Here is a 14,100-nt window from a genome sequence, read left to right as displayed (position 1 = left end):
ATCGGGAATCGCGACATCGATATTATTGAAAATAAATATTCCTCTCCGCCAATTTGTTCGCGTTTATCCGTACACCGCGCGGAGAGCAACCTCCGTCGTGTTGGTTTTTTTTTTGTTTTTATTTCATTTTTGTTTCATTTTATCTCCTCTTTTTTTTCACTTTTTTCCAGCTCTATGTTTTAATAATCCCCCGATACTTTCACTGTCGTGCATCGATCAAAATTCAGCTGACCGGATTAATCGATTTGAACGGCGTGACTCTCGCCCCAATTTGTATACGGTTCGAATCGAACCCGAACCCAGTTCCGATGGAAAACGCCGACGCTACGTCGTTTGTTCTCGTTTCGCTGATGGGCACGCTGGCCGTCTGGCACGAAAAAGGGGGATGACGGTGACGGTGCGTCGTCGACGGACAAAAACGACGATTAACGACGAAGCGTCCCGCGGCATCGAGACGCTTCCAAAGCGTCGACGAGAACGGATCGCGTTGTCAAAAGGCATTCTCGCGGCAAGCGCATCGCGTCGTTCTCGTTACGAGGCTGAGCAACGGCGGTAACCGGTGATCGTACTTTTCACCCGGTTGAATCGTTCTTCCGTCACCCTCGTGGCCACCTCTTGCCACCACCCACGCAGCCTATCCTATCCTTTTATGACACCCCGTTTGCTCCTCCGCCGATTCCCGTGTGGCAGCGCCACCGACCTTTTCCTCTTCCTCTACCTCTTCCTCTTCCACTTCCTCTTTCCCTTTTTCTTTCTCTCTTTCTCTCTTCTCCTGTATTCCGGGATGCGAGCGTGCCGCCCCCACCAGAGCACTCCCCACAATGCGATGGTGGTATTGATTTAAAAGTACATTCGTGTTTTCATAATGCCGTATCTGTACCGACGCTCGAGCGCACCCTCCTCTGTCCCGCGTCACCCCTGTTTCTCTTCTTTCTTTTTCTCTATCCGCCTCGACGATCCTCCCCCTTCTTTCTCTCTTTCCCGCTCACCCTTAACCTCCTGTTTAGTCTCGCTCTCTTGTCACCCACGCGTAGGTATGACGCTACCGCCCTTTACCACCCCTTTTTTCCATCTTCTATTCTCTCTATCTCCGCGTATCTTTCTCTCCGCATTCCTCTTTCTACGCGTTCGTTCTCCGTTCTCCCGTTCCCCCGGCCAAGCTTCCACCGGCGTCGATTCGCGGAAGGACGACACGAGTGGCGCGATTAAATCCGCGTTAATCGCCGCGCCCGATAATTCGATTCCACGGGTAAAAATAATTGGCCAAGAGCGCGGGTGGGCAGTCCCGTTTCCCTCGATTCGTGGCCAGCTAGCGTGTCAGCGTTCGCGAATGGTGGGACGTCGATGCGAAAGTTCGACGATCGAGCGGATCGTCCCCGTTGCTCGTTCGCGGGCCGATTTTTTCCTCGAGCACACGCCCGTTTAGGCGACGCGACGCTAAGCGACGCGAGAGATCGACCACGAGAAACGGAAGCCGAACGCGCTCCACGCTTCCGCCGCGGAGCGTGCCGCTGCCTCTCGAGAAGCCACCTTAGCGAAAACGAAATTGCAAAGAGGCAAGGAAATTAGCGCGAGGGCTCTGGCCGGGTTACAATAAAACCGCTGAGAACTCTTGTAGATAGAGGTACAGGGTTTTTGAGAGCTTAACAACGGGCCCTCTCGTTCTCTCTGTCCGGAGCACCTGCTCCGTTTTTGCAATCGTTTTTAATATACAGTAATTACGGTGGTGCACGCGCTTACTCGAATGGCCTGTGCGTGCCTGCGACTACGAGCCACTCGCGTTCACCGTCGTTTCGCATCTTTTGCCAGCTAATTGGCTTCGGTTTGGAAAAACGTCGATGAACCGTCCGATATATTCTGGATGTCCTTTCAATTCGTCGTTCGACGCGATTGCTCGTTCTTTGTCACGATAGAGTTACAGTCACGCATCGATACGCGATGACTTCTCCGTCAGATTTCGAATTTCGAGTCGACGCGACGAACGAGTTGCCTGGAAGAGAGGCAGAAATTCTATTTTCAAAAAGGTTCGTCGATCGACCGCGAAAATACGGAGCCGTTATTTCGCGACTCCACCCACGCGCGATCGTCAAGGGTTGTCGGCAGTCGGGCATTGGTGAATCTCAAATAGCGGAAAAATGGTGGGGACGTATTAGCGGTTTTTACTATTGATTACCGAATTAAAAACGCGCATGTATAATTCGGTGATATTTCGCGTGTCTCCGGATTCGCCGTTGGCGTCGCCAGTTTCGATCCCTCCGTGTTTCACCCCCTGCGACGTTTTATCAGTCGAGTCGTACGTCATCGATCCTCTGCTCCTCGTTTCCAGATGGCGTGCGATATCGAGGGTGAATGTCGCGGTTCAACCCCGTTGACGCGAATCTACCGGTTCGATCGATGGTCTCGCGCTATCGGGGGTGTGCACCCTCTGCGACGTTATCGAATCGCTTTACCGACGCGACCTTATCTTCCGTAGTTAACCGTACCGCCAACGAGTAATCGAGAGAGTATTCTGGTTCGACGACGAAAGCGGGTAATCGAGATTAATTACGTAAACTCGAGACGACTCAGAGATCGTGTCCAATGGTTTATTTTGCAAAATAAATTGACATATACAACATGGTACTTTAGCGAAAATGAATGTCTACACGTTCGTTCTAGAACGACTTGCACGTGTCGACTCCAGCGTACAACTATGCAGCACGATGGACAAAGATACTTTCGGACTTTGATTCGTTTCGACCCGCTCCGATCTCCCGCCTGGTGACAGGAGAGAGCGAGAGGACAAACTGAAGGGAGGACCGTGCAGAAACTTAGCCGAACGAGTGAAAACGTAATCCGTGATCGAAAGCGCGATATCGTTCAAGCCCAAGTTTAACCGACGCTGCTCTCTGTCCGTCGTTCGCTTAAATTACTACGATTCGATTTCTTTTTAATTGATCATATGGAACGGTTGTGTACCGGGATCACGGAGATCCGCGTCTCGCTTAATCGTTAATCGAGTCTTACTTCGACGAGTCTCTACGAGTAATTATCTCTAAAGTGTCCTTACGAGTTGGCGATGCGCGATGCGATAGAATATCAGAGCGTTTACGTGAAAGAAAGTTGAATGCTTTTTTTCCCTTACAAAGCGTGACTCGGCCTCGCGCCGATCTCGAGCATCTCCGCGACGAAAAGGGTGCTACTCGTAACGCGTTACACGTTACGCGAGCCGTGTGTTCCAGGGTGCTCGAGATCGACTCGAAGACGACCTAAATAGTCGTCGATCGATCGACAGCTACCCGACCAGCTACTTTTCTCAGAATATTTCTAGAAATACGCGAGACGTTCAGGTCGTATAGAAAATTTATACCTGTCCACAGTTAGACCTCTAATACCACCTAGTAACAGCCACACGAGAATCGCTAAACCTGAAAACTAGATTTTACTCGTTAGCAATGTAAAAGCGGGAGGAGATACTCGAGCGTCGAGGAGAGATACGCGCGAGTCGGTAAATGAATCGAGTCTGTTCTTTTCTTTTCTCGTTTTTTTAAGGGATCGAGATTACGGCTAAAAGATTCTTACGTACAGGATGTACTTAGTCTCTAGATGCGCTATAATCTATCTTACATAGACGGTGAATATTTTTCGATGAGTGTGTGTGTGTGTGTGTACGTGTGATCGCTGTAGTCGGATCGACAATAGCTGTACACGAAATGCGGAATTGTATCTCGGTACTTTTAAGAGTCTCGGTTGCTTACGAGCGACACCGTTCTAACGAACAGCTATTAAAATGGATGATTTTGAACCTCGACTATCGTGACGCGTAAAAAGTCTGTCGTGTTGTTCCCAGTTATAAGACTTGATAAGAGGAATTTTTCATGAAGTTTCACGAAGGTTTTCGGTTGGAAAGATGATACAGCATTGCCCGCAACAACCGAAAGACTCGTCTCTAAAGTACAATCGGGAGGACGTTGATTCTCAGTGAATTTGTTGGCGCGTGAGAGCCAAATGAGGCGCGACGAACGAAGAAACGAGAACGTGGAAGCTAAAAACAGCTCCTCGTCTCGCGGATTCATACGCGATAGCACCATATCAACAACAAACGTTCGCACTATTCAACGGAAGCGTATAAAATCTGAAATATTGATAACGCAGCATCTGGCACGAAACGTACACGTAATACGTATAAGATCGTCGAGTAATAGTTGTTCGGCAATACGTTCGTCGAGTTGCTCTCGAGAAACCTTAAGGAACTATTTTGGCACTAGAATCCACGTTAACGTTAAACTTTAAGCCTCTGTTGTTCGACTTCTTCGAGTCGCGAACCTCGTGCTTAACGTATCCTTTACTCGATACCGTAAATACCTAGAATCGTTTGGTGGTTCCGATTGATCTCGAAATCTTGGATCGAGCCGAAAGAGGCCAAAAGCGTTCTGTCGATGTTTCACGGATATGTCTGGCGAAATCGTCGACAAAATGCCGTTGGGTATCGCGCGAATTCGATGACTCGCGCTCGAAATCTTACGTTCTACCGATCTGGACACTTAATAGCGTTCCAATTACGACGCTTAATTATCTATCTCGTACCTACGTGTTCGGACAATAGAAAATTCTTAGTAAATCTGGTTCGTCGTTTAGTAAAACTGCCATTAGTCGTATGGAACCTGTTGCTACGATTCCTAGAACCATTTACAAAATTCGACGTACGTATACTCGTGTCGCGACACGGCTCCTTTCAACGTACGCGCACGCTTATAAAAGATTACGAATCCGCTCGAAGACTCTGTCGATCGGTCCCTTTAAACGCGTGTTACTCGCAAAACGTTCTGCGAAACGCGAACGATATCAGCCTCGAAAGCTACGTGGACGCGGCGAATTTTCCTTCGCGTAACTCCCGGCGAGGAGAAAACCCAGCGCGATCGGGGAAGGAAACGGCGGAAAAGTGGGAAGAAGGAAAACAATGCGCGTTCTATATTTCTCTCTCTGCGGAACAAACTTTGCCAGTTTAGTCTCCAAATGCGTACTCGTGTGTTTTACGATCTGGACGGCTTTTCAAAAATGTTTTCTCAGGAGGAACGGCGTAAGAATAGAAAAATCGTATCGGTACGGTTAATTCAACGTGTTCGAGCAAAATACAGTTCGGTCGTATTCCGAAGGGATTTTCTCCCATTGTTCGGCTATTAATTCCTTGAATTTTGAACGCGTCCACGATCACAGGCCCTCTCGACAAATAATTCCAGGCAACGCTCGATTCGAGTGCTCGTCACAAACAATTGCGGTGTTCTGTTGGTGCGGTTACGGTTGCTCGACGCATAGCGGCACCGCGTCGAGTTCGTTAGCCGGCGATTGTTCTGCGCGGTTCGTAATTCGTAGATCCTCGCTCCGGCAAATTTAGCGGTGGAACGAGAAGGACCGGGAAGAACGGATACCGAAGGAGACTCGCGTAGGAGAAGGAAGAGGCAAGCAAGGGATCTTAAGGGTCGAGAGTATGGTAAATCATTAGGATACATAGTCAATTCCGTGCATTATGCGTCCTTCGTCGGTAGCCAACTATGTAACACGATTTCCTCCGAATACGAGCATTATCTTTGGTCGATAGAAGCTTCTGCCACTCGCATCGATCCGCCGTGATTTTCTCCCTCGATGATTTTATCGCGCGTAAACTCGAACGATCTCTTTTTCGTCGGCAGTCCTGTTCCGAGTTCTTCGAGCGAGACCGCTATGATTAACGCAGGATGGAACTGTGTTTCTGGTATCGCCAAAGTTCCTGGGAAAGCTTTGAAATTTCCGGGAGTTTCAGGGAACGCTTCAGGAAGATGGAGTCGGTCGTTAGCGTCGATGAGATATCTACAATGAGTTTGGAGTTTCTGGTGAAATAAAAACCGTTAGTGGCGAACATGAAAACCGGTGGTCGTTTTTGTTTTGATTTGGCTCCCGAATGAATATTCGAAGGAGGGACGTTCCATCTTTGAACTTTCGAGTTTTCGTAGCAAAATCACCGCGACAGTGGACCGTGTCTATCCGAAATCCACGCAAAAACGTCTCTGCCCGCCGAATACGATCGTTCGACGTCGCAATCTGACCCGAGACGAATCACGAAGGATAAACGAGTCGTCCCCATTAACTCTCCTTCTCCTCGATGGGACTCACTTCGTTCTGAAGCAGCTCGAACTTTGTGCTCAATCCCGGGAGGATGCTTTTAGTGCTGGTTTTAATTTGACTGTAGATATCCAACGACTTCTTTCGATCCAGCTCGAGGGTCTCCTCGATCAATCGCGGTGGAATGCTACCGGAACGCTTGTGACTCGGCACAAAGGTGCTGCCTTCCGGTTTCTGGTCCTTTGGCCTGTCTTCTTTGTGTTCCGGGGTTAGGGTCCCGTTGCCCAGTTTCCGTTGCTGTTCTTGAAAAGTGTCCTCTTGAACGTCGTCTTTCAACAACGCCCCGGTGATCATCGGCTTGTTCGTTTCCGTTTTGCCGAAATCGTTGCTCAGCGCCTTCTGTTCCATGATTTCCAGCTTGTTCGGAGTGGCGCCGTTCACCTGGAGATTGGGGTTCGAGCGCACCGTGTCCGTCGATATGCTGGCATCCGTCGAATCCTGTTGGTCCATCGATCCTCCGGACCCCTGCGAAACGTCCAGGTTGTTCTGTTTCGCTTGCATGGACGGCTGAACAACAGAAGATCGTAGATATGAAGTGCATTTCGATAGTTCGTCGTTCGAAGTTCAGAGAAGTTACTCACGCTTTCCTCGGTGTCCTTCTCGATGCTCGACGTATTGGACACGTTCAGCAACGTCTTCTCGGTATCCGGAGACTTGTCGAATTCTACCCATTTGGATCCTCCCTCGAGTTTCCGGGACAAGGTATCGGAGTCGTAACTACCACCGTACATCGGATAACCCAGATGGCCCGCATCGTACTCCACTTGATTTCCATAACGATAGCTGGGATTAACCGAGCCTTGGCTAGAGATCGAGAGATCCGATTGGGATAGACCAGTGTTCGTGCTGCCGAATAGCTTCGCTTTCTCGAAACCTACGTCAGAGTAGAGCACGATTTTCCTTGAAAATTGGATCTTCGTTTTAAGCGGAATAGGTGAAATCTCGAATACGAACCTGGCGATCGATCCTCCGGAATCTCTTCTCTGTGAACGAGAGCTTGTTGATCGGTCACGGCGGCAGTTACGTCGTCGGAGGATCCTCCTTTATTGGCCTCGGCCTCGTTGCTCTGATAGCTGGGTTGCACCTCCACCACGAACGAGCACCCGTTGTCTTGGTACCTACGATTTTTATTATCCTCCATCGTCACCTGCAACACGAAACGAACTTCGTTACCCTCTCCTCGAGACTCTTTATTTTTTCATTAACCTACGCGTACCCCATTACCCCGATGGTAAAACGCGTTTATCGCTCGCGCGTAAAAAATCTCCGCAGAACGAATTAATCATCGCTGGACCAGCGGCACGAAGCGATGGAAATCGATTGTTTGACGATTGCAACGAGAGCACTTCTCGTAGTTATAAACTGAATGCACTTCCCACCGTTTCGCTTCGTCGATTTATTTCACGAATATCAAAATTTTCGTTCAGAATATTGCGATACTAATTCAACGTCCGCAACGTGAGGAACACGGAGGTTGCAGGGTTCGTAACTCATGTATCGAAACTGGCAAATTAATTTTCGCTATGTGGATTTGCTAGGCAATGTTTCTAGTTTCGAGCCTGTCGTAGCCGCGGGCCGTGTATAAATGCAACTGGAAGTTAGTCGACTCGACCGCGGAATTAGTTTCTCGCTATTGTTCGTTCCGTTGCAATTCCGACGTGTTTCTCGCAAACTGGACCTCGACGAGCAACATTTTCCTGCGGGGCACGTCACTCACGCGATCCACGGTATCGAGAACGTCGAAGAGGAAACGTATCCACGAAACTACACGACGGCTGAAAACTCGACCTGCTTCCTGTCGGTTGCCAAACGGTCGTAAACAAAAGTATCGTGTCGCTGGAACGACGTACCTTTTATGATTCATAAATCGTACTGGAACGAACCGCCACTCTCGCGAGCTTTATTTCTATTTCAGCTATATCCCCGACCGTTCCATCGACGCTGGATCGATAAGCATCTCGACAGGAACGTGTGCCGCATCCTTTGACACCCTTAATTCCGCGAATTTTTACAGAAAAATGACGATTACGTTTTGCGAAACGTCGTCGAAAAACGAATTGGTTTTTTAAGCGAATAGAACATATCGTGCGTTGATTTCCATTGATCGGATATTTCTACCGATATCACGGGCTTTTCAAAGGAATAGCAGTTTCAGTGATCCGTAAAGACCTTTTAGCGACGAATCACGCCGCGCTTGCCTCGGGGTCGTTCTTCGAGAAACTTCCCCGAGTGCTCGCGGTTAGTAATTCAACGAGGGGAAACGGAATCAGTCGAACCGATAGCGCCTTTGTCGTGCCACCGAATCTGAAGGGATAAAAAAGCGTCACCCTGCCTTAAAGAGAAATGGAAAAAGAAGCAAAGTGGCTTCTATTTCACGATTTCTCGTCGAAAGTGACTCCCGGAGGCGTCGTAGCAGCGAACCGCGAGACTCCCAGTTTTTCACGACCCTTATCGAAGAGTCCGCTCACTTTTCGAGATCTTCAGCCTTCGACGTATCGAACCGTAGAATCGTCCGCTGGAGACGCCTCGAAGAACCCTGATGACGCGTGACACGAGAAACCGTAAGAATATACCGAGTGAGAAAATAAGAAGGAACGTATCCCGAGGGGATTGTTGGAGGGTGTCTGACCGGGGCGAAATTGGACGGTGACTCCATTCGTTCCACTTTGAAAGTCTAGCTCGAAATCTCGACTAGAAGGAAGTTGTAGTAACCTGGACCATTTTCGAAAAGCCAAGTCTCGGGAAACGGCCATAATTCAGAGACTCGCTTCCGCTTTCGAGTGGCTCACGAACACCGGCGAAAGGGAAGTAAGTTGGTTCGCGTCGCGCTTCTGAACCTCCGCTTCCTGCGCCTTTACCTGACACGCGATTATTAAAGATCGCACTTTATAGTCTACCGACGAGCTGCACGAAATTGCTGTTTATTCGGAAAGTGGACGGAGAACACGGGCCACAAATTGAATGCAAATACCTTGGCGGAAATTCGGCGAAGAAGCAGGGCGATAACTAGATGGAGCAGATTAAACGCAAATACGAACGTGTGTACAGGATCCCTCAAAAAGTAGTATAACCAAAATGGATATGATTACATAGGAAAAAAGTAGGTCCTTTTTGCGACAAACAGAGATAACGATAACATAAAAGTTTATTTTACGGATTTAACCCGCGGTGTCGCTTAGAGCGGAACCATCCCTTTTCGGTTTTGGGATACCGATTTTGAGAGATCCTGTGCCTCGATCTACGGTTTAATAGTATTACGACGTTACACGTATAAATATGTTTGCTTATCGAGATCATAAGGGGGACGGTTCGTCGAGAATTTAATCTTCCACGTAATAAATTAATCGATGCATAATAGGGTGCGAGATTACCGATCACGCGTTACTGATCCCGGATGCTCTACTAAACGGTTGACGCGCAGTTCGTGCCCCCTTCTAGCCGCTATTTATACCGGTTGCTAGTTAATAACCTTCTATAACCCAAATGATTTCTTTTGTTCTTGGAATGCTGTGAGCGACAGTCGTTGAATGCAACCGGAAATTAATTATAGGAAATAATTGAAACTCGGTTAGGAAATTGAGAGGAATCGCGATGGAATTTGAACGTTGTTCGCGAACTTTGCATCGATGAGTTTAATTAAAAAAATTCAATAACCAGCTCAAATGAAACGTTTCAGATATCTGATAACCGTATGCTCTGAAATGTTTTTCAACTCCGATTACAATCGTACTCGCACGAAAATTTCGTTCAACTTTGCGAGTGTACCAGGTATTTGCACTAAACGACGGTTAATTCGCGTATCTCGATGGCAGGAGTGCATTTCCAGCTTTTACTCGTTTCGGAAGAACGGAGTCAGTTACGCGAAAAATCGACCCAGATCTAGAAGCAGAATTTCGAAGAAGGACAGATCCGTGAGTTCCTACTGTTTTCCGTGATCGGATAAAGTTTTCCGAAGAACGAAAAATATCAGCGTTCCGAAGGGCCAATTTCTCCCTTTGATTCGATTCAGCGGGAAGCAACGGATACGATAGATCCGAGTCTTGGATAGTGTTCGAGGAAGCAACGCTTCATTCGAAAGAAGCACTCCTAGTCTGAATGGTGTGAGTGTTTCTCGAATTCTGAGGGTATTCCACGCGACCAAGGGTGAATACCGTGTCTTGGCGTCGAGCCAAGTATTACGTCGATGCATCCCGGGCATCCACCCCTTAAGACCGCTTTCGTTCCTTGTTCCTTTTTTGTATTTGTCTTCTCGCTATCGTGCGATTTTCGCATTCCTCCGAGGAGGAAGCATCGTAAAACGCTTGCACTCTAAACACGAGACACAACAGATTTGTTTATTTTTAATCCGCTTACCTTTCCTCTCGAATACTTCGGAAACTGAGTCGATACAAGACGAGGTATCGCTAAAAGCATATTTTTTTTATTGAAATAGCTCTCCAACGAAAAATGATCGAATCATCATCCGGGAGAAAACCATCCTCTTCTTATCGCCGGACCGCATCGGTTTATCGCCGCGGAAACATGGACATCCAACCCCTGTGTAAGTGCCTCGAGTCCCGGCAACTTTGTTCCGTTTATCTGTCGATTAACGGACTTGCTTACTCCTCGTACTGAAGCTGCGCGAAGACTTACCTCGGATTTAGGGACTCGTTCTGGGATCCACGCCCTTTCGCTGTTCGATCGTGGCTCTTGGTTTAGAGTGTGCGTGGCTCAATCGTGTACTCGTATCAGTCGGGGATAAAAAGAAGAAGGGAGGAAATTTCGGTCGAAGGTCCACGAACGACGTTGGACATTCGACTTGATCCACGAGGGACTTTTTTACCCGTTAGTTGTCGCTCTGTTTACGCGGCTGAGTACATAGAAGCCGTGAGAAGAGGATTACTCTAACGAAATTTATCGAAGCTGGACAACTTCCACGGATTTAGCTGTATTTTCTGGGAACTCACCGAGAAATTACTAATTCTAAGAGTATTAGTTCGCTTCCACGCGATTAAGAGTACTTTTGACGCTCTCGTACAGTTGCTTTTAATAAACATCCACTTTCAGGCAAGTCGTATTTACTTTCAAAGCGTCCCCTGAATGAAATTTCTCCGTAATCCGGACAGGAGGAGAGGAAGTAACGCAGCGAGTTTCGAGAATCCCCGGCACGATGAGTTTCCATGGATAAGCCTGAGCCCGTAAGTAGGACGATAGGCGGAGGCGAAATTGCCTGGTAACCTTCGACCTTACAGGGCCGTGCGAGTCCTGATAATTGCGAACCTGTTATCCCTGTCAAAGGGGAGCCAGTGGCTGACCCAGCTGCACGAATCTCCGACCGGTGAATCGATTCCACGGATGCCCTTGTCGGCTCGCTCGAACAAAAGAAGGTATTAATCTCGCGCGTCCCTCGCCTAGTTCCTTTTCACCGTGAACACGCGATGGAAAACCATGGACGGGAATGAAAAAGAGCGTATCGTGTTAGCTATCGTTTATCGTTCGAACTCGACGGACAATCGATAACGACCACCATAACCCGGAGAGCAAAATGTCGAATTCCATATTTAGGAGATGGTGAACGTGATAGAAATAATGTCTTTATTGTTAAGGTGTTTGACGCCAATTGTCTGTTTCAAACTGCTCGCACCCTTGACACGTTTTTTCAAATGCACCCGACATCCCTTAGTGGAGGTGACTCCCAAACAAAAAATTTAGCAATGCAACGAGATTTCTCAGTGACCGCTTACCTCTCCTCTGCACGGTCAGAGACCGTCGGGCCCAGAAAGAAAGAAAATCTAACAGTATCCTCAAAAATGGCTTTTTTAACCCTATACGTCGTAAACATCCGCTACACAATAATTACGAAATTCATAACAACGAAGTAATTAAAATAAGAGCCTACAGGGTAAGGTGGGAAGTCTCCGATAGCATGGAATCTCGCGCGTAGCGATCAGGTTAATTGGTTACAAGCAGTAGCTATCGGCTCGTTTTCTCCACCCGATTTGTCGATTCGTCGACCTTACCGCACCTGTTGCACCCTTATTGTACCTGGGATGCCGATTATTCCGTGGCGCGACTTACACGAGTTCCACGACGCGACGCAACCGGTAGAGGAGTCAGGAACCTTTGTTTCGTCGTATCTCGGTGGGTCGAGGGTTCTGGGACACCTGCTTGGGGTAACACCGATCGATGTTCGGCTAAACTCTCCCCTTCCTTTCGAGACCAGCTTGAATTTCCACCGGTTTGAACAATCGATTTTCCGAAATTAACGGCGACTCCCTTTTTTCCAAAGCTAATTAACAGTTCTTTTCGCCCGTACTTTTTCGACCAGCCTCGTTTTTCGAGCGAATTAACCGACATCTCGGTTATTACACGCCGCGCTACGAAATGTTTTCACCAGTTTTCCCCGCCCATTCCCGGCTCAATTCGCGTAGCACGCGAACCACTAATGAAGCCGCCGTCCAATTATCGGCGAATTCCATTTAATTGAACTCACGGAAGAAACCCTTTGTCCGTCAACAAAATCCGGTCCTCGCTCTCTCGAGCGTAAAAATAGTTCACGTCCGAATCGAACGTCGAATCGATCTACGAGAATGTCCTCCGTGGTTTTTTTCACGGATTCGTGACCCAGGGTCCTTTCGATGCTAATGTACTCACTGCTCGTTCTTCGGTTTCTACGATAAGATGGTTGTTCTTCAGGGTGAGCGTGATGATGTTCCCGTTGGAGTTTTTATTGGTATGATTCCCTGGAGGCGTGTACTCCGCCGAAGTCGCGGTGGCTACGTTTACCTCTTCCATGACCTCGGTCTCGCAAATGTACCTGGGTCCATCGAGACCGTTCACCAGCTGAAAACAGAAAGAAACGTGGAGTCGATGTATCTTTAGATTCCGTCGATTAATCGGATCGGACGTTAAAATCGTGCAAAGTTATTTTAAAAAAAGATAACGTTTCTTCGGTCCAAAGACGAAACGTATCGAATCGGAGAACCGGTCATCCACACCTTGAACGGACACGTAATCGCGTGGGCAGGCTGTTACGAAGTTGCAAGGTTCAGCATCTGACAGTTTTTTCGTCGAGCATCGGCCACGATTAAAACTTTTTAGCCTGCGAATTTACAACGGCACGAGAATTCCGAGTAATTCAACGGAATTCGCGGTAGAGTTATGAGCTGGCTCGCGCGGATAAACGCGCCGCGACATGCCATTTCTACTTTTAAACCGCGCCAGTTCGATTTCTTCGCGCGAGAACTTTTCTCCTACGGTGTGTTACGAAGTGGAAAAAACTGGGTCAACGACTGTGAGATACCATCGGCTTATAGGCCCGTAGCTACGTTTCTAACCCTTCTTGATGGATGCGCACGGCCAGCCTCCGGTATCGTCGAGCCACGGTTCCTAGCGTGATCCTGAATAACGGAAGAGGGCTTATCTGTCAAGGAAATTGACAGTGAAACGGAACATCCCACCTCCGGTACGCGACTTCGTTTCCTCGGGTATCGCTCGAAACAGAAATTCATCGTCCCTTTCTCGGCTAGTTGCGCGCAGATCGAGCGGAATTTAATTTATTTCCTTTCAATTTAACGGATTGACTGTTTCTCACAAAAAAGGAAGCACGGGACAGTAACGAAGATTAAAGGAGGGAAAGAAATTATCGCGCCATTTCGACGACTAAATTCAGATTTAGGAAGAAATAAAATTTATGACGATAATAGAATACAGAGAAACTTCATCCTTTCGATAATGAGCGACGAGTGACGCGGCAAGTACGATGTCCGATAAGAGCAGATAACGGTACAGTGAAATATCAAAAGGCGAGATGCATAGCTCTTCGAAACAATCCATCGTGTTATCGATGGTTGAAGCATAACGAAACTCTTATCTCGTCTAATCTTTCCCCCAAGGAAAGTATCGTAAGATTTCGCGTTTAAGGTCCCGTTGGAAGTCCTACGACGTCGAAAAACGACGTCCTATTGTCATCGTCGTTTTCCT

General features: G+C 47.9%; 1 protein-coding gene across 1 annotated transcript in view; it reads right to left on the bottom strand.

Moving 5' to 3' along the window:
• Positions 1–2,571: 2,571 nt before the first annotated feature.
• Positions 2,572–14,100, bottom strand: part of LOC100874822 (uncharacterized) — a 46,876-nt gene continuing 35,347 nt past the window's right edge. The window contains exons 4-7 of the mRNA XM_076532923.1: positions 12,772–12,960; positions 7,093–7,285; positions 6,720–7,012; positions 2,572–6,645 (exon numbers count right to left, since the gene is read on the bottom strand). Coding sequence (XP_076389038.1) covers positions 6,100–6,645; positions 6,720–7,012; positions 7,093–7,285; positions 12,772–12,960 — 1,221 coding nt within the window. The 3' untranslated portion in view covers positions 2,572–6,099. The remainder of the gene's footprint in view (positions 6,646–6,719; positions 7,013–7,092; positions 7,286–12,771; positions 12,961–14,100) is intronic.

This window comes from Megachile rotundata, chromosome 6 (assembly GCF_050947335.1).
Source record: "Megachile rotundata isolate GNS110a chromosome 6, iyMegRotu1, whole genome shotgun sequence".
NCBI lineage: Eukaryota > Metazoa > Arthropoda > Insecta > Hymenoptera > Megachilidae > Megachile > Megachile rotundata.
Note: the sequence above shows the minus strand (reverse complement) of the source record. Positions and strands in the feature narration are given on the sequence as shown.